At 36.3% G+C, this 21,294-nt stretch overlaps 2 protein-coding genes across 2 annotated transcripts; both read left to right on the top strand.

The window, feature by feature from the left end:
• The first annotated feature begins 6,532 nt into the window (after positions 1-6,532).
• On the top strand, positions 6,533-7,414 carry LOC149192155 (uncharacterized). The gene has a single exon (XM_089406856.1). It carries the CDS (start codon positions 6,533-6,535, stop codon positions 7,412-7,414), a length of 882 nt encoding a protein of 293 aa, XP_089262982.1.
• A 704-nt stretch (positions 7,415-8,118) lies between these two features.
• Positions 8,119-9,060, top strand: LOC149192154 (uncharacterized). Its single transcript, XM_089406855.1, has one exon. It carries the CDS (start codon positions 8,119-8,121, stop codon positions 9,058-9,060), a length of 942 nt encoding a protein of 313 aa, XP_089262981.1.
• Positions 9,061-21,294: the final 12,234 nt, after the last annotated feature.

Raw genomic sequence — 21,294 nt, 5'->3', positions numbered from 1 at the left:
AACTTCTTCTCCAAGGAACAAATTCTGGTTGGGCATCACTAGGTGTAGGGAGTTACTGTCTTAGTCCATATAGATCCTCTGGATATGGAAGTCACTCATATAGTAGTTTTGGAGATGCAACCTCTCACTATGGGATTTCTTCAAGTTCATGTGTTGCCCAAACTATTGCATATGATGGAGAAATTCATTTCCCTTACATCTCATCAAATTCAACTCCCATGGACATTTCCATCATTGGGAGTTCTTCCTGGCATGTGGTCTTACTACACATCCTAGGTTTGTGTTCATTAATTTTCTTCTTATACCATTTGTTTTAGTTCACTTTCAATTGTCTTTATATATATTTGATTTTTTTTATTTTTTTTTGGTATTTTGTCTTCCACTATATTTCAAACACAACTTATGATTCTTCAAGCCTTTTTATTTGAATCTCCTTTACTATTTTTCTTCTAACCTCTTTCTCTGGAAATTGATGAGAATAATCTTAGATCAAGGTTGGAAAAACAATATGTTTCTAGAATTCTTTGCCTTTTCCTTAGTTTATTGTCACTCCTTTTTAAAATGTACCCTTTTGAATAATAAAATACCTTAGCTTCTTTCTCTAGGGGATGTTATGAGGATAAGCATAAGTCATTGTGGTAATTAAGGATACTGGTTGGTATTAAGTATGGAGTTAAAGTCAGGTTGGCCAAATGATAGAGCAAATATGTGTTATAATTATGGTGTTTGGTTACTATATGTGAGGGAAATTGTAGGCAAGATGTCATGGGTAGAAAGGGAACTTTGTTTACACGATACATTTTAGTATGTGTTCCATATTCCAAATTTGTCATCTTAACTTCTTTTACTATAAAATTACCAGTTGTTGTTAAGCTATGTGCAAATAATCACTCCAAAAAATATTAAATTCTATTAGAGTGGTTAGGTAAAAGGGTGTTTGCAAGAAGTGGAGGAAACTTTGAATGAATTTGTAGTCCATATTTAGTGTTAGGTAGAGATTTTATCTTGTGGATTTGTTATTTTCATGTCAATATTGTTCTTACTTATTCATTCATAACAAGATCAGGGTGTTTTTCATATATGTTTTTGTTCTTTGCTTCCAGCTGGACCTCATATGAGTGTGGATTCTATTTGAGCCAATGTTGATTGCCATCTCTTATTTTTCTTTTATCAAAAAGTTTTTGTGGTGTATGTTAGAGTTTTTCAATTCATTGTTTTACATCAACTATTGATGTATTTTCCCGTATGTTTTATTAGTTTGGTTGTATCCTATAAAATTGACTTGAAATCAATACCACAATGTTGGACAAGATTTGGTGACTCCAAGGAGGTTTATTCTTGGTGTCATAGGCCTGGAATTTGTCTTGTTTTCTGGCATCATTTTGAATTATTATGAGTGGAAAGTGTCCCAGAAGGACATGATTGTTTAACAAGCAGATGATATATGTTGGGATGCATTTGTTTTGTTTTAATAGATTTTAGTTTTTCTATGCATATACCCAATAATTTTTTTGGCTGCTTGATTGTTTTATTTATTTTTTGATAGGAAGGTTGGGCCCTGAGATAACAGCATGCTTTGGCTCAAGAAAATGTGATCGTGTTGCCTAAAAGTAGCAAGTGTGACTCAAGAAAATGCAAGAATTCATATTTGTTAAAGAAAAGCTCCTTTCATCAGTTGTAGTGTTGTTTTTTTAGGTTTTGTTATTTCATGGAAGATATACAAATTTCAGCTCGATATGTGTACTAAATTGTTTGGTTTTGGAGACTAATATAATATTATGCTTGTTATGTAGTTTGAGTTTGGCTTCTCAACATTTCCTCTGGTTCCAGTGTTTTGTTCAATTATGGCTTCTATTCATTCACTTCAAGAAGAAGCTATGACAATGATATCTAAGCCAAAAAAGGTAAGGAATAATTGTTGTTTGATTATTTCATGCCTCACAATATCAATTATAAAATATTTCCATTATTTAGTGGTAGTCCTTATGTATTGATTCTCACTATAGTAACATACTCTTTCCCCCTGTAGTTTTTAAAGTTGAGGAAAATTCAAGGGCCGCATCATCATCATTATAAACTCTTCTCAAAATACTGCAATGACCGAATTCTCTTAAAAATGTTTACAAAACTAAAATTTATCATCATATTCTGATAAAATCTAGCAGCGTTTGTGGGATCTCTTCCATTAAACCATACTCCCATTCCATAGAAGAACACATAGAAGGTTGTTTTTAGAAGGAAAGGGGGTTATCCTATTGTTTTATCTTTCTTTTTCCTTACCTTATAAACTTGATTTTAGTATCTTGTACTTTTTTTATGGAAATTCTTATATGAAGGCTTCTAAATTTTGAGCAATCAACATATGCATTCTAGGAACAATTGTATAGAAGAATCCAAAAAAAAGTCAAAGAAGAGGGAAAACAAAACAAAATGAATTTCTATTGTTGTGATATATTATGTTGAGCTTATTGTACTTCAAAACTAGTGTTTCTTGTATATCATTGAAATCTTATAGCCGTTAATGTAGCTAATTCTATAGAAATAATTATTCTTCTTGTAGAAAATTGACGAGGAGAAGTGAAATGGCATGTAGGCATGGCTAAGCGAAAAGGGTGGTGAAAATGAAATGGATCAATAGCCAGAATATAATCATAAAATTTAGTCATCTATTTTCTTTAGTTTTCCTTTTACTTAATGAACTCTTTGGTTAAACTCTATTTTTCTCATTTATCGTCGATTGGTGATATGACATTTTGTCACCTTTTGGATTAATATAATTGATTTTCTCATATGACAATGTGTCACCAATTACGAGAACATTTATATAATTTCCTCTTTTCACTTCTTACATGTAAGATATGAGCCCCATAGTGAATGATGGTGTGATTTATACTATGTACAATGTTCCATTTTATATGTTGAAGTTGCTACATGACTACCTGCAAGGGTTCCTTTGGAGGTACAGGGTATTATGCAGAAGTTGAGGTACTACAAATTTTCATTTTCTGTTGAATATAAGTCATGCCTATAGGATATTATATTTAAAATATTGAGGCTTGTATATGAAATTTTCAGTGATTCGTAGGTTTTCCACAATCCTATAGCCTCCCTGTATAAGTAAAAGGAATTTGTAGAATTTTCTTGTTGGTGAGAATTTAGATGGAAATTTTCCTTGGGTGGAAAGGGGTTAATGAAAAGTTATTAAAAATGAACAACGATGAATATGGAATGGGAAGAAAATAGAATGAGATGGAAGTGAAAATGAAAGCAATAATGGTGAAATAGCTATGGTAATGTATGGGATGGAATAGTTTCGCTACAAAGTGAAAATAAGTGCTTTGATGACCTTACAATGATTTTTTTTTAATTTCTTGATATCGCTGTAATTTATATTAATTTGATTTATGTTTTTATATTTCAAGTTTGTGCTATGACAGACTCTTCAATTACTTTATAATTTCTTAACCAATAAATTAAAAACTATGCATGTCATTACCAATACCTTGTTCATTTGGAACTTGTCAACTATCATGCATCGTATATTTTATTAATTATTTTTTTTTATTGAGTGTAGGTGTTATTTTTTTTGTTTATATTGGTGTGCACTGCAGGTATTAGTCAAACTTTGTGCTTCCAATTTTAACATATGTTTATTCGTTCCATTTCAGGATCATTGTTATTGATTGTTGTATTTTGACATGATGAATTGATTAATAACGAGAAGTACTCCCAATTAATTTTTTAGACCACATAGCCAGTAGGATCCAAGCATGTAGTTCATTAGCCATAATTACATCATGAATACTCATTGTTTTTTACTTTTTTGCATGCAAATCAGTCACAACATATTTACATGATTCATTAGGTGATAAATCAATCTTTGATGTAAATGCAGATTTTAGGTTTGATAATTATAGGTCATTTATATGTTATAAATGTCTTCAAAGTTTCACTTCTAATTGAGTGTTCAACGAAACATATTGATTATATTATACGTAAGTATTTTCCTTCCATCCATTTTTCATAAGTTCCATAACCATTAGGTAGGGACCTGCAACTTCGATGTTATTTTGTTTGTTTAGTAATAGATTTTCCAAGACTTTACAAAGTTTTATAATTTATTGAAAGTTGTAGAATTTAAAATCTATAACTTTTCAACGTCTAATTTTTTAAAGTCTAATTCTTCAAAGGGTTGTAGCTCAATGGAAGAACACCTTATTTGAAAGTAGGAGGTTGGTGGTTCGATTACATCCTACCCTAATATTCATATGGAATGGCAACGCTTAGTTTTTGGTTACGAAGGCTTTTTTGACCATCACCAAGAAGATTATGGTGACATTTTTTGGCACTCACCAAAATATGAAATGGTGACTCTCAACGAACGCCATAATATATATGTATCAATAGTAATAAAAATAAAAGGTCCATCACCAAAAATTATCGGTGTTCATATGAAATGGTGATGGTCAACGAACATTGCCATATATATGCATCCATAGTGACGACCATGAAAATTCCATCACAATAAATGGTTTTTGTTCATATGAAATGGTGATGGTCACTATCTGTCATTATAATCATTATTCGTGACGAACCTTGAATGTCACCATGACACCTACACTTTTCACGACACCACCTTTGGTGACGTTCAGTTTTTTGGCAACAGAGGCTAAGATCCGTCACCATGGCTCATATGAAATGATGATGGTCATTATCCATCATTATAAGTCATTGCTGGTGACAGACCTTGAATGTCACCCCAACACCTATACTTTTGGTGATGCCACCTTTGGTGACATTCAATTTTTTGTGATAGAGGCTCTTTTAACCATCACCAACGAGCTTATGGTGACATTTCTACCCTCACTAATGAACTTTCTTGTTGTAGTCGAGGGACTTGAAACAATGCTTAGAATAGTACATAGGTAATATTAGTTTGTTGGATTTTGAGTTTTATTGAGTGACTTTCTAAACAAACAATTTATTGGTTTGGAACTTGTTGGATCTCATAAGCACTATTTAGGTGGCTTGTAATTTGGCTTTATATGCAATATACAAATAGTTTTGTATGAACTCTGGTTTCTTCTCAAAATTCCTATAGGAGTTATGATGTATCTAGTTTGGTATAAAATTATTGAATATAAAATATCTAATAGAATTAAAATATTTTAGGAAAATATTATCTAAGATAAAATATTCATTGTTATAAAAGAAAATTTTATTATTGTTTATCATTTTATCATATTTTTATACTATATATTAATAAACATAATTTCCGATATTTTTTTAATAATTATAAAATTTGTAAAAAAAAAATTCTAACTTACATTTTGAAAATTTTCCAACTTTCTTTTACATGCCAGTAGATATTCATTGAGTATTGGCATTAAAATATATATATTCAATAAAATTCTCATAAATTAATTTTAAAATTTTAAAATATATTGATATCTTTGTTTCTAGTAACACAATAACGTAAAATTGTTCTAATCTTGTTATTATGTTGTTGCATTGTACAAATTTATTCTTAAACAATAACAACAATTTTCATATAGATATTAATCCACCCAAAAAAATCATCCAACATAACAGTCCATATTTTTTTTGTCTCAACGCTTTTATATTTTGTTAAATAATACTTAATTTTCAAATGTGAAATTCCGCCAAGGTTCGCACCCTTCTCACAATATCCTATCAAAGCAGGGAACCCTCATGATATGAATGAACTTCATGTACAATTTCAAAATGTTCATTCCATGGTTAGATAATGTAATATAAGAATTCTTCCCCACTTCACTTGTATTTGTCATTATGTTGTGGTTCTATATGTGTTGATTGAATCTCAAAACATAAGCGTGATAGAGTTAAAAGAGACCATTATTTAAATCCATATCTTTCAAAATAATTGTAGTCCATTTAACAACATGTGTTTTAGATAATTGAATTTAAAAGAATTTTAATTTGTCTTAAATGTCAATTTTTTTTTTAGTATACATGTAACTTAAATGTCACAGTTTTTATCATAGGATCATCTTTAGAATAGAATATTTTTTTAGATATAAAATATGTATCTAGTTACTTGACTCTTTAATTTTTTTTTTTTATATATATATTGTTATTTTACAAGCCCAAATCAACTGTACAATGAAAGATCACAATGAAATAGAATCGTATTGATGATAAAATCACTTATTCATACATGTGCAATCTAGGTACGAGATAATTGGGTCTTGGTAATTTATTAACTGTAAAAAATGAAATATGAAACTAATTACATATTGTATAATAACAATCTTGAAGGATTAGTTAAATTACCTCCTTAATCCAAAAGGACATTTGACATGCCGAGTAACATTCTGAACTTTTATGGATTGAAGCGATCGGAGCGATGGGAGAGGCGATTAGGTCAAGGCGATTGGTAGGGTTTTGACAGGGCCTGCAGGCGGCAGACCTGTCGAGCCAGACATCACGAGACTTCTTCAGTAATACCAGAGCAACAGAGGGTTGGCAAATCCACAGACGGTTCGGTAATATGGAACCTCCAATGGGGGAGGGCCATGAGCCTCCCCCCTCGCCGAATACAAACACGAACAGAACAGAGGATTGGGAAAACCCAATCGGAGAAGGCAACGGCACGGCGAACAATCATCAGCATCTGCAATCGGATCCTGCGACAGAAGGCAAGCAGAAAGTAAGTTCCTCCACTTGTAAACCTGTAGCCACAAATAGACCCAAAGTTTTTTTTCCCAGTGATCGAATCAATGCTCGCATACAATATATGCGGGATCATGCATTGATTGGGAAATTTGTAGGAATATGGCCGACAGAACGCGCCCTTAGAGCTTGGATCAGTTCTGTTTGGAGGCCAAAAGGGGATATAACCCTGCACTTAGGAGCCAAAGGCTTCTTCACTGCTGTCTTTAACTGCCTAGAAGACAGAACCCGTATCCTTGAGGGAGGCCCTTATTTCTTTAACTCTGCAGGCCTGTTTCTCAAGGGCTGGGTGGAAAGGTTCAATCCAGACAAGGAAGATCTAAGTTATGCGCCAGTGTGGATAAGGCTTTACTCATTGCCTTGGGAATACTGGGAGGAAACCTCTCTGAAAGAAATAGGTAATGCTATTGGGGAATTTGTTAAAGTTGCAGAGGAGACAAGACTTTGTAAACATACCGCATATGCTAGGCTTTGCGTTTATATGGATCTCAAACAGCCTTTACCAGATTCAGTTAGCTTCTTCCATGAAGATTCGGAATGGGTTCAAGTAATAGACTATGAACAAGTCCCTTTTCGATGTCGGCGATGTCATGACATTGGACACCTCTATCGGGACTGTCCTCTCAACAAAACTCCATCCTCCACAGATAAACCGAATTCCCAGGCAGCTGATGGATTCACAAAGGTCTTCAATAGATGAAGAGGAACCCGAAAACCCAACGGCCTCCACAAGCCATTTCCAAACAACAAAATATCAACCAGTAATAGATTTGGTGCATTGAACAATTCGGAGGTAAGGGGATCTGAAGATAATAGGGAAACGGAAGAGGACATTCAGCACCCGCAAGAAGGCGAGACATCAACACAAGGAGGTAAAAAGAAAGCTCATGAAGAAAATGGAACAGGTACCCAATTCAGCAAGTCAAAACAAATTGAAAAAATGGATGTGGAAACGCAGCAGTCAGCAGGGAAAGCCTTGATTAGCAGCGACTACATTTTACAATCTCCTCAAATCATGGATGAAGACCAAACTCCCCTGGATATAGGGGAACTGGATATCACAGGACTTGAGGAAGCATGTCGTACAAAAAACTTTGAGCAAATACCAGAAAAAGAGGTTGACAACTTAGTAGAGGTATTAGGAAGATCGCAGAAAAAGTATTCTCTAGGAGTGCAAATTGGAAGTCCCTGGGATGGCAAATTCATCACAAAAGATAGCAAAAAGAGAGGAAGAAAGACTACCCTGGAAAGAACAATCCAGGTGGGAGAAATATTAGTAGAATCAGGGCAATATGCCAAATTGTCCAAGTACTTTGCAAAAAACCCCCACCCATCTCAATGAAGCTCATTTCATGGAACATTAGAGGGCTCAATAGCCCCAGCAAAGGAAGAATCCTCAAAAACATGTTAAAGCAAGAAAAACCAAGCATTCTCTTTCTGCAAGAGACTAAATGCAGCTCCACAGTGCTAGAAAAAATAGCCACAAAAGCCTGGCCAGGAGGACTTGTTACAGCAGTGGATGCTCAAGGAGCCTCAGGGCGCTTAGCTATTCTTTGGGACGCCCGGTGTATTACACTCAGCAACATTCAAGCAAACAAAAATTTCATACAGGCTACTTTCCATCTCCTTGGTACAAATGCACATGGGATACTAACCAATGTGTATTTCCCTCAGGAGACAGCTCAGAAAAACCATCTGCTTCATACTCTCTCAGACCTTAATAAAAACAGATCTCTCCCTCTCTGGATCTCGGGTGGCGACTATAATATGATTGCCAATATGGCGGAAAAGAAAGGAGGACGTAACAACACAAATGCTGAGGATGGCCTCATTAAAGACTTTATTAACAACAACTGGCTCATGGATATCCCTACGAACAATGGCATCTTTACATGGACAAACAAAAGAACAGGTATCCATCAAATCGCTTCACGCTTGGATCGATTTTTAATCTCAGATAATGCAACCCAGGCAGGGGGGGAATTTACAGCTTCCATTCTACCTTTCTCAGGGTCGGATCATTGGCCCATCGAGCTGCAATGGAGCAGGCCAGGCCTTAATACCAGACGCCCATTCCGTTTTGAGGAATTCTGGTTTGCTCACCCAGGCTTTGATCAGATGATCAGAACAACCTGGAAAGGTCTCCACATAACCGAAGGCACCAGGATGGCAATATTTCAACAAAAATTAAAAAGGCTCAAACAAGCAATCAAAAGATGGAATCAGAGCACCTTTGGTAACATACTTGAAGATCAGGTCTTCCTCAATACTGAAATGAAGAAAATACAGCAGAATATCATCACGGAGGGTCGCACAGAAGAACTCTCCAACAAGAGAAAGAAATAGAATCAAAAATTCTCGAACGAGCCAAACAAGAAGAAACTCTGTGGAGGCAGAAATCTAGAATAAGATGGCTCAAGGAGGGGGAAAAGAATACGAAATTTTCCACAAAACCACTGTCCAACGGCGAATGATCAATCAAATCACCCACGTCAATAATGAACAAGGAGAGCGGATCGAAACTCACGAGGGCATAGAGAAAGAATTCACAAGCTACTTCAAAACAGCCCTTCAAGAGCCTGACTTCAACAGAGCATCAGCAATCAATAAAATAGTACAGCACATCCCCAAGGTCATATCAGAGGAACACAATAGTCTCCTAATCAAACCTATAACAACTCAGGAGGTAGAAGAAGTAGTAAAGCAAATGAAAGAGGGAAAAGCTCCAGGGCCGGACGGTTTCACAGCTAATTTTTTCCATAAATTCTGGGACATGATTGGTGAGGAAGTGTGGCAGGTAGTAGAGGAGTCAAGAGCACTCAGATGGATGTATCCGGGACTCAATGCCACCTTCATTGCCTTGGTTCCTAAAGAAGAGCGCTCTAACTCCCCGGATAAATATAGGCCCATCGCTTTATGCAATATGATCTACAAAATTACTTCAAAGGTCATTGCCAACCGACTCAAACCGCTGCTACCTCTCATCATCTCACCGGAGCAATCGGGGTATGTTGAAGGTCGTCAAATAACGGATGGCATAATACTCACCCATGAGATAATCCATTCCCTCAAAATATCTAAGAAGCCAGGTATGCTGTTAAAACTGGATCTTTCAAAAGCCTTTGATAGTCTCAGTTGGGTTTATATTCACAAAGTTCTAACCGCTTTTGGCTTTGCCCCCGCTTGGGTTAGATGGATATACAGCTTATTATCTTCTGCTTTTTTCTCTGTTCTAATCAATGGCATTCCCTCTGCCACTTTCCGACCTTCAAGAGGAATTAGGCAGGGTGATCCCCTCTCACCTTTCCTCTTCATTATTATGGCTGAAGGTCTAGGTAGAAGCATCAAAGCTGCCAAGAGCCAAAGGAGACTAAGAGGACTTGCTTTCCATAACTCCCCTGGTCATACCCACCAGCAATTCGTAGATGACAATATGCTATATGCCCATCCCTCAGTTCAAGAGGCTCACCACATCAAATCCATCCTCAATAGCTTCTCTGATGCCTCTGGTGCTCTCTTAAATCGGGTGAAATCCCAAATTTTTTTCTTTAACACCCCTCCCCCCACCCAAAGAGCTATCAAGCGTATCCTCGGCTTCCCTTCTGCTTTACTTCCATCTAAATACCTGGGAGCCCCGCTGATGAATTCTGCGCTCAAGCATTCTTCCTGGAAGCATCTCCTAGAAAAGCTTGAAGCCCGTCTTTTCCTTTGGACAAATAGATCCCTGAACATGGCAGGCAGAATAATCCTTACAAAATCAGTGCTTCAATCAATGCCGTTATATCTTTTCACCATCCTTGCAGCTCCCAAATGGGTCCTTAAGGAAATTCGGAATCTACAAAGGAAATTTCTATGGGGAGGATCAGGACAGAATAAAAAATGGGCGCTTCTTAAATGGGAGAAAGTTTGTTTGCCCAAATCAGCAGGAGGTATAGGCCTTAGAGACCCTGAACACAACAATCAAGCAATGGGCGCGAAAATCTGGTGGCGCTGGTTAGCACACCCCAACACTCCCTGGGCTTCTCTCTGGACCGCCAAGTATGCCGGCAACTGCCCAATGGAAGAGAGATTGCGTATGACCGAAATCAGTCCTGGTTCTGTCATTTGGAATGCAGCAATACATCACCGCTCCCTCATACAAAATCACTGCTTCTGGGAAATCAAAAATGGTTCAACAGCTCGTTTCTGGGAAGACTCTTGGCAGCAAATGCCAAAACTCAAGGACATCCTTCAGGAACTGCCAAATAATGAGAGGGAGGTAATCCAGGATGCAAAAGTTTGCCAATGCTGGACATCTGAGGTAATACAGGAATACCGTCAATGGGAAAATACAAACACACTCCTCCCCCACAGTAACGAGTCAATCCTGAAGCTACTTAAAACTGAGCTTCAAAAGAGGCAGCTTAGAATATCGGCTGATCCAGACATACTCAGATGGGGTTATGACGAAAAAGGGGTTTTTTCTACTAAGGAGGCTTACAGAATAATAACACAGAACCAAACTCACAAGGATAGTCTCTGGGCAAGAGTATGGCATAATTTGAATTGGCCGAAAGTCTCCACCTTCCTCTGGCTTTTATGTCATAACAGGATCCTTACCTGGGACAATCTCAGAAAGCGGAGTTTCGCTGGTCCCTCTATTTGTTTCATGTGTCGGCAGGAGGAAGAATCAGCTCTCCATCTAATGCAAAACTGTCCAAGCGGAAAGAAGCTCTGGGAAAAAGTAGCGTTCAGATGTCAAAGAGAAAGAAGGATATCTCATGACCTTAAAGGTACTATCAACAAAGGAAATCCTGGACCTTTTCAAAGCAACATCCTCAACGCTTTATGGATTCTCATTCCAGGGCTCCTCATGTGGAATTTATGGAAGGAACGGAACAAAAGGATCTTCAAAGACCAAACACTGCCATTGGAGAAACTTTGGACTCTCTTCCACAAAAATGTCATGGAAACTCTCTCCCTAAAGGAATGGAAACAAGAAGATTTTCCCACTCTCCCTCAAGAAAAAGTGATTTGGAATAATTGGCAACCAACAATGCATCCCCCCCCAACCACCAGTTCGCGTCCAACAAACTGCAGAAAGGATACTGGGTCGTGGCACCCGCCTCCAGAAGGAATGATCCAGCTCAATTTTGATGGGGCCTCCAAAGGAAACCCCGGACAAGCGGTTACGGAGGAGTTTTTTGGGACCACAAGGGGCATTCTCTAGGCATATTTTTGGGCTCCATAGGTTGGGATACTAATAATTCTGCTGAACTAGAAGGACTTTGGCGAGGTCTCAAGATGGCGCACTCCAGAAATCTCTTTCCCCTAATTATTGAGGGTGATTCGCAGATTCTCATCCGAATAGCTACAAAACTTCAGAATGGATCTCAGGTTCATAAACTAAGTAGCAGCTGGCGTATGTCCCAGAGATTAGAGATAATCTCTCATTGGCTCTCACAGCATCAAGCCATTACCTTCAGGCATACAAAACATGAAGGAAACAAGCTAGCGGACCTCCTGGCCAACCTTGGCGTGGAAGAAAAGAAAATTCACTATGAGGGAACCATTGAAAGACTCCCTTCAAGTGAGCAGATTGACCAATTACAGGCTGTGATCACTCAGGAGATAAACCGGATTAAGGATTTGCACCCGGATGCGGGTCGGCACACATGTTAACCCCCGCCACCATGGTGAGGCCACATGGAGGCAGTACGAGCTGCCAGTTCTCGCGCGTGGATGGAGGTGGAAGTTTAAGGTTTTCAAGAGGCAGGACGGAGGCAGTCAGCAGGTTTCAGAGCCGACGGGACGCGGCTTCAATTCCGTTACAGGGATTACAGAGAATGGCATTTATGAAGGGGATGTGGGTGCATAAAACCAAGGGATCGCAGCAAAGCCGAGGGGATGCTACAATCAAACGTTATCAGAGCCAGCGCAGGTTTGCATTAACTTCTGATATGTGGGCGCAGAGCTCAACAGGAGGAAGGGGAGGCGTCAAGGACAGCTCTCACGCAGATACTCTGCCCAATTGTGTATATATATGCACAGACTATGGCATTCAGGCTCAATTGTGGCATTCGAGCTTCAGAAGCACTGGTATTCTGCTTCGGTCCCATTGTGTTACTCTGGTTTGTCTCCATAGTGTTGAATCTGGCAATCTGGGCAACATGTCGAGGGAAAGGGGCATTCCACGCAGAGGGGGGCGTTCAGGAGTCCGCGTCAGTTCTGTTCGTGGCTGTGTGCAACCGGTTTCCCCCATTAGGGAAGAGCCCCCCTCGCCAGAGTCGGATGACTCGGAGCAGGAATGCCTGCTTCCTGAAGGCACTTATCAATCATTTCGATTTCGTTTTCCCAGTCGTTTGGTTCGACCGGAGGTCGTGGTGAACTTCTCAGTGTTTTTCACGGAAGAGGATCCCTGTGCCCCTTCCAGAGCTCGTGATAACGACATCTTCGTGGGGGACGTGTCTGGCACGGTCTTCCGAACGCGGCGCGAGGAGACGATTCCAGCTCCTGGGACCATCGCCCAGCCTGTGGAACCTCGGGAGGACTCAGGTAATGATCTTTCAATTCAAGAAATTATGCACTTGCCTGATTTGAACGCGGAGGTGGTTGACCCAGCAGCACAAGCCCCCATGGATCCTGAAGATGGGCTGGTTATCTGGATTGACTCTCCAAGCCAGGGCGAAGGTGAACAGGCGGACTCAACCAGCCAGCACGGTTAACCCTCTTCTTTGCAATTTTCATGTCTTTTGTCACACAGTTTTTATACACTGTCTCCCTCATTGGCATTTCCAGTTTTCAGACTCACCATAGCAATAGCCACGGGCTTCATGTCATAGCTGCCAGGTTTTTTTGTAATACTGTGGATAATGTAACAGGGCGCTATTTCAATAGTAGCCACAGTCTTTTTGCTGGTAGGAAGTCAGTCTTTTTGTTTACAAGGTATTATCAGGAAAGTCTGTTGTCTGGTTCTAAACAAAGGCGGATAGACAGTCGTCATGCCTTCTCAGTCTCTGGTCTGGCCTCGGCCTCCATGTAAACTCCAAAGCTTGTACATATTTTTCTTTTAATTTAGCAGTAGTATTTACAGAGAAAAAAAAAAAAAAAAAACATTCTGAACTTTTATAACTTGTCACGTACTAGTGCCTTTATAAATATCTCTATGATCTGCTACGAAGTAGGACAATGTGTAAGATGAATAACTTTGGCCTCTACATAGTGTTGAATCAAGTTATATTTCGTGTTAATATGCTTGCCTCGATCATGAATATTGGGAATCTTATCCAACTGAATTTCATAAGACTTGTCAATGAATAGTGGAGTTGAAGCCTTTTGTTTTTCCTGCAAGTTTTCAAGTATTTTTCAAAGCCAAATTATTTGTCTTGTAGCTTGCGTTGCTACAACATATTCATCTTTGGTGGTAGAATCAGTAGGAACAAATTATTTACGTGATCTCCAATGGATGTTTATTGATCCAAGATTTATCAAGTAACTAGAAGTAGAGACCCAATTCACCTTTTCTCCATCAAAATCTGAATTTAAATAGCTAGTGAGCTGGAAATCTACAACTTTGCAATGTCTGATGCTATACGTTCGATTTCCTTTGAAATAATTGAGAAATCACTTTTCTCTATTCCAATTACCTTCACATGGCTAATGCATGAACCTGGAAAGAATCTCGACAACAAAATCTATGTCATATTGAGTAGTAGTTAGAGAATTTAAACTTCCAACAAGTTACATGTACTTTGTTGGATCCTCAAACGCACTTCCTATAGTGGAAGTAAGTTTCAAATTTTGCTCCATAGGAGTAGAAACAGGGTTAAAATATTGCATCCCAAATATATCGAATAGTTGTCCAATATACTTATTATGAGAAATAAAAATATATTTGCATTTCTAGTCAACTTCAATATCTAGATAATAGTGCAATAAACCCAAATTTGTCATGTCAAAAATTTTCATTAACTCTCTTTTGACAGATGCTACATAGTCATCATTATTTCCTATAATCATCAAATCATCTACATAGACAACCAAATACACAACCAACCTTCCAACTTTCTTAAGAAAAAGGTTGCATCATCTCAATCAAACAACGTATAATTCAACTTGAGAAGATGTTCAGTTAGTTTTTCATACCATGCATGGGATGCATTTTTTAGTCCATAAAATGCATTTACCAACTTACATGCCTCTTTATATTTCCCTATAATAGCAAAAACTTCAAGCTAAATCATATAAACATCCTCCTTTAAATCGCCATTCAAAAGAAAAAAATTAACGTCCATATGGTCTATGTTCTAGTTATTCTGAGCTACAAGAGAAAACACAGTTTTAATAGTGCTCCATTGTTAGGTCCTTATAGTAATAGTGATTACCAAATTACTATTGTCATTGTAGCCATTATTGTTATTATTGTACCCTTATTGTCCCAATATTGTTATTGTTCTGCCCTTATATTATTATTGTCATGTCAACTTTGATTATATTGTGACCCCTTAGACTCCTATATATAGAAAGGAGGTTTTGTCACTTTTATCATCCAAGATTTTTTCATGTGTGTAACGTAAAGGAGGTTTCCCCCTCGAACAAGCTGATCTTGAAGATGTTGATCTCTCTTTTCTTCTATTTTGTGAGCTGGTTGCATAACATTTTGTATTAGAGCTTTGGATTCTAGGGTTTCTCTACTCCAAACAGGTCATCGTGGAGTTGTCACTATAAATTATTTTCAGCGACGTTTCATAAGCTAAAAACAAAACCCATTTGAAATGAAATCTCGTTGAACCTAGGGTCCGAATTTTAGATCTTATGTCACTACATTTTTATAGATATGATCCAATAACGTTAAGGTTTTTGTAGGATCCTGAATTATATCTCAAAAAAGTGACCTGGAGAAAATCGTCATAACTTTCTCTCTAAGAATGGGATTTAAATTTGGTAACATTTTACATAAGTAGGATATTTTTTAGTTTTATGTGTATTGGTTTCAGGTCATAAGATCGAAACAATCATACGTGAAACTTCGTACAAGTTCTCTCTACTGAACTAGTATATAATGAGGCCATCGTGGGAGATTTGGCATAACGCTTCCTTGGAGAATCCAATCTTGATTAGACTTGTGTTGTTTGAAATTGGACTCATAAGGATATGACATGATGCGATTTCAGACCTTGGGGATCCGAAATTATAGAGATACAATAGATTGAATATCAAGCTCCTACAAAGTGAAAAAATGTGTGTAGTTTTTATTTTATTTTATTTTGCATAAGTGTCATCTAAAAATTTAGTTTTAATGGATTAAAAGGGAATAGTGAAGCATTGTTATCATTAATTTATGCCCCGAAAAAAGAAAATGGAAGCATCTAGTAAGAAACCTAAAATATCTAGCATGACTCATGAAGAAGAGGAAGAAATGCAACCTGATATATCAAAATTACGAGACTAAGTGCAAAAAAATTCACTCTCACAAAAAGTAACATAAGCTCATATGGATAGTTTAAACAAAGGTATGGAAGATAATATGGATGGCATGGAAGCTAAGATGGATGGTTTAAAGAAGGGTGTGGAAGCTAAGATGGATGTTTTAAAGAAAGGCATGGAAGCTAAGCTGGATCGTAGAGAAGAAAAACTTAAAGGCAACATGAAATATTTGAAGACAAGAGTGGAAGCAATATTGGATCGTATAGAAGAAAAAATTAAATGCGACATGGAATATTTGAAGACAAATTTGCTACAAGAAATGCTTACTAATGGTGAAAGGGTAGTAATGAAAACTCATGAGGAGAACAAAAGAAATGTTGATCATGATTTCATATACTTTAATGATGGATTGAAGACCCACCACATTCCAAAGATTGATATGAGGAAGTTTGATGGCAAGGATCCCGTAACATGGATACTATACATGGAGAAATATTTTAATCTCCATAATGTGCAAAACACACAAAAGGTACACATTGCAACTTTATATTTGGAACCAAATCAGTTTGTATGGTATTGAGGGCTTCACTCTCATAAATAAATTTTCACTTGGCAATTTTCACGAAATAAATGATAACACATTATGAGGATACAAAAAGAATTTTTTTTTTAACCAATTGATAAATCTCAAACGAAAAGGTTCAATGACTGAGCACATTGAGGACTTCTAAAAATTGAATAGATGGGTAAAATATATTCCAGAGGAGCATAGACTTAATGTGTTCATGGGTAATCTAAAGGATAACATCCAACATGAGGTTCACCTTTGGGAACCTGATTCATTGGGGAATGAATTCAGGTTGGAAAGAAAAATGGAAAGATAAATTATGGCAACAAGGAAGCCTACCACTCACAACTTTAAATATGCAAGTGTTGTTTCCCCTAGCCTTCCACAACCTACAAGGTTTAAACCACAACAATTGGAAGAAAAAATAAAAAAGGGGCTTTGTTACAGTTTTGATAGCAAATACACTAAAGTCATAGGTGTGTTGAGAACAAATTATTTTACATATACTGTGAAGAGGAGGAATAAAAGGAACAAAAAATGTCAAAAGAAGAGGAGATACACCCACAATAAACCCTAGAGAAAGAAGAAATGAATCCGACCATATCTTGTAATGTATTGGTTGGAGTTACCACTCCTCAAACTATCAAGATAGAAGGACATATCAAGAAGAAAAAGGTAATAGTGTTGATTAATTCGGGAAGTACCCATAATTTTATTCATTGTAAGATAACCAAGGAATTGAATTACTTCCTATATATAACACCAGAGTGTCAACTGATGGTTGCAACTAAAGGAACCATAAATTTCTCTGGAAAGTAACATAATATCAAGCTATCCATGGGAGAATATGTATTGAATATCCCAATTCATTCCATTCCAATGGGTGGTGCTGATGTTGTACTAGGAGTCCAATGGCTACAATACTTCAGTACAATAGCTTTTAATTTTAAAGATATTTTCATGACATTTTCTTCACAAGGAAAGGAAGTTGAATTAAGGGGTATCACAGGGAAACCCGGAAAGATAATCAACTCTAACAGAATGATAAAGCTTCGAAAGAAATAACAACGAGTTGTAATTGCACAATTCTATTCGCTACAAGTTCCCACATTGAAACCATTTATTTCTACAGATCTCCAAAAAGTCTTCAACAATCATTCCAAGGTATTTGAGACTCTGAAAGGCCTCCCGTCTATTCGTGATCATGATCATGCTATTCATTTGATTCTAGGAAGTGTTCCTCCAAACGCCAAACCTGACAGATCTCCTTATTCCCAAAAGAGTGAAATTGAATGTATGGTTACAAAAATCCTAGAGGCTCGTATAATCCAACCTAGTTAAAGTTCTTTCTTTGCTCCAGTAGTATTGGTGCATAAGAAGGATGGGCCATGGTGCTTGTGTTCAGATTATAGGGATCTCAACAAGATCACTATTAAAGATGAAATTCCCATTCCTGTCATTGATGAAATATTTAATGAATTGCATGGATCAATTTACTTCAGCAAGTTGGATCTTCGTTCAGGATATCATCAAATCAGATTGAAGGCTGAAGATATTCCAAAAACAACATTTAGAATGCATGAGGGTCATTATGAATATTTGGTCATGCCTTTTCACCTTACCAACGCACCTTCTACATCTTTGGAAATAATAAATTTCATGTTCTCCTCATCGTAAAGCATGTAAGATTTGGAAGTAGAAAAATATCCCAAGAAAATACATTTGCAACTCCTAGCACCCAACTTGTTGCGCTTATGTTTAGGAACTAATGCATAACGCAGAGAACCAAATACTCTAAAATGTTTAACAATGGGAAGATGATTATACCACATTTCATAAGGAAATTTATTGTTGATGAAAAAATAAGGAAAATTCTTGCGAATATAAGATGCATAAAGCACTTCTTCTCCCCAAAACATCAACTTAACATTCTTAAAGAACATCATAAATATAACCACATTAGGAAAGGTTATATACATATGTTATTCAATGCTATTCTAATGTGGATTATAATGTATGGTAGTGTGATGTTTAATTTTGTAGTCCTTTAAATATTCTTAAAAGCATTAGAATTATATTCGCCGCCATTACCAGTTCTCAAAATATCAATGTTCATTTGAGTTTCATTTTTGGCCATTAAATGAAAAGTTTTAAAATTTTCAAATACTTGTGGGTTATCTTTCAAGTACAACCAACACATTCTCGAATAATCATCAATAAATGTCAGCATATATTTATTACCACCGGTAGTTGCAACAAGCATATGACCACATAAATCTAAATGTATGAGACCTCATTTTCTTGAAGCTCTAGAAGAAGAACTATGAAAAGGTTGCTTAGAATGTTTCACCAAAATACAAGCATCACACAGTGTGAGCTTTCTTGGAATTGTAGGAAATCCTTTTATACCTTGTTGTATAAAGTTATTATATTGTCATAGCTAATGTGACCAAAATGATAATGCAATAATAAATTGGAGGATAGAGTATCATTTTGCTGTGCTAAAAGAGTAGAACTATCATGAGAATTCATTAGAGTAGATGATGTTCCATTCAATTTTAAAGTGTACCTTCTTCAAACCTAGTCATAATGACTACATGATCAAAGTCTCTACATATCTCAATAATTCTATTGAAGATATGTATGGAATGCCCTTTCTCTCGAATATGTATAAGAGACGTTAGATTTCTTTGAAATTCAGGAATGTAAAGGAATTCCTATAGACAAGATTTGGTATCTTCAGACAAATGGATCCAATTCATGAAGGCTTAATTTGATATTTGTTAGAAAAATATATTACTCCATGAAGTTGGTCACTAAAAATTTCAAAAAAAATCTCTCATAAAAGTCATATGACACGTGACACCTAAATCCAAAATCCAATTGCCTTGCCATGAAGAAAATCCAGTACTAAAATCATCATTAATATTAAAATTGCAATGAGTAACAATATAATGTGCAAAATCTGATGATTTTCCCTTATATGGTGGTGGTGGATATTCTTTTTCATTCAATTGTTCTCTCCTTTCATTGACTTTATCCCAAGGAATTCTACAGTTAACTCCAGTGTGCCTAACTTTTCCACATCTAAAACATTTGACATTTTGTTTTTCTCCTTGCTACCTATCACCTTGATTATTATAGTCCCTCCTTCCCCTAAACTTTACTCTACCAACTATTGAAAATGAATTCATGATCACTTTCACCCAAACAAGTCCATTTGAAAATATGAATTATGTCCAAGATTCCTTAGAAAGAAAAACATAAATCTCTTTAACCTTTTAATTTGAAAAAAAAATTGGCTCAATAGTTGGTTTGTGAGCTCAAAAAATAACCTAGTAGAGAGTTAGATTCAACCTAATTGTTTCTCTTTCTCTTTTTACTCATCACATTTTAATAGTTATTTCAAATCAAAATAAAAACAAACTTGTCTTGAAATATTTCCACCACTTTTAACTCCAATTTAAGTAATTTCAAACTTAGTCACTTTTAATTTTACTTTCTCATTTGACTTTTCTTTAACCATTTTATTTCTCTTAAATATATTCAATAAAATAAATGAGAAATATTTTCTTTAATCACAATTTGATACAATTTACATTCACTTCATACTCACTAGCGTTTTCTCCTAGTAGCTTTCACGTTTCCTTCTTTCTTTCTTTGTTCACTTTCACCTTTCTGACTCTACGTACTTCCACACAAATATGGTGTTTCTCGAAGTAATATAAAATATATAGGAAATGTATTCACCATACTTGTGGTCTCATATTCTGTAAGATGTCTCCATATTCATTTAATATTTACAAATCCTTGTCCAAAAAAACTGTAATCTTTTTTGACTTTCACTTTCATGAACCTTGAAGCATTCTCTACTTTTCAGTAATATATGGATTAAATGGAAATGCCAAATATGGAAAAAATATTCCACTAAAAATAATTAATAATTCACTTCCAAAAAAAATCTTCAAAGCTTCCCTAATATTCAATGTTATTTATTCAATGTCGATTTGTCCAACAATAAGTTACACATGGGTAATCTCTTTTACCTTGGTTTATTTTAGCTTTGTTTCCAACACTTCCACTATCTTTATCCCATCCCTTTGCAAGCAATGAGCTCCTCAAAATGCATTTTATGAAACTTGTACATTATTCTCTCCATAAATTTCAAACCAATGCCTCCTTAAAAAAAACTTGAGTATGAAGTTTATAAACAACTTAAGTGAGGTTTTGATACCAGTGTACAAGCCCAAAAAAACTCCACAATGAAAGAGCATCGTATTAATGATAAAATCACTTATGTATACATGTGTAATCTAGGTATGAGAGATTGTGTCTTGGTAACTTTTTTTTGGAAGTCAATGTTTTATTCATGTTGGAAAAAAGGAGTACATTCAGTGGTTCGGAAAATGGTCGGTCTCACCCTCAGCAAGTTTGTTGACCAAAATTTGCAACATAGGAGAAAAATAAAAAAGAGAAATTAGGGACATTGATCATAAACTCTAGGGCCAAAGGAACCAAAATATGGATAAAACATAAAAAACACGAAAGAGAACAATATTCATCTAACATGATGGAGGAAGCATTATTGGATGTTTTACCTAGAGGAG

The sequence above is a fragment of the Pinus tabuliformis genome, chromosome 2_2, assembly GCF_031772625.1.
Source record: "Pinus tabuliformis cultivar Carrire ecotype Pingquan chromosome 2_2, CPIR1, whole genome shotgun sequence".
In the NCBI taxonomy this organism is placed as follows: Eukaryota; Viridiplantae; Streptophyta; class Pinopsida; order Pinales; family Pinaceae; genus Pinus; species Pinus tabuliformis.
The sequence above is the reverse complement of the archived record's forward strand: the minus strand, read 5'-3'. Positions and strand labels throughout refer to the sequence as shown.

What these genes read in the sequence shown, in the direction of transcription:
- LOC149192155 (XM_089406856.1), top strand. Translation starts at nt 6,533, where the DNA reads ATGGAACCTCCAATGGGGGAGGGCCATGAGCCTCCCCCCTCGCCGAAT.
- LOC149192154 (XM_089406855.1), top strand. Translation starts at nt 8,119, where the DNA reads ATGTTAAAGCAAGAAAAACCAAGCATTCTCTTTCTGCAAGAGACTAAA.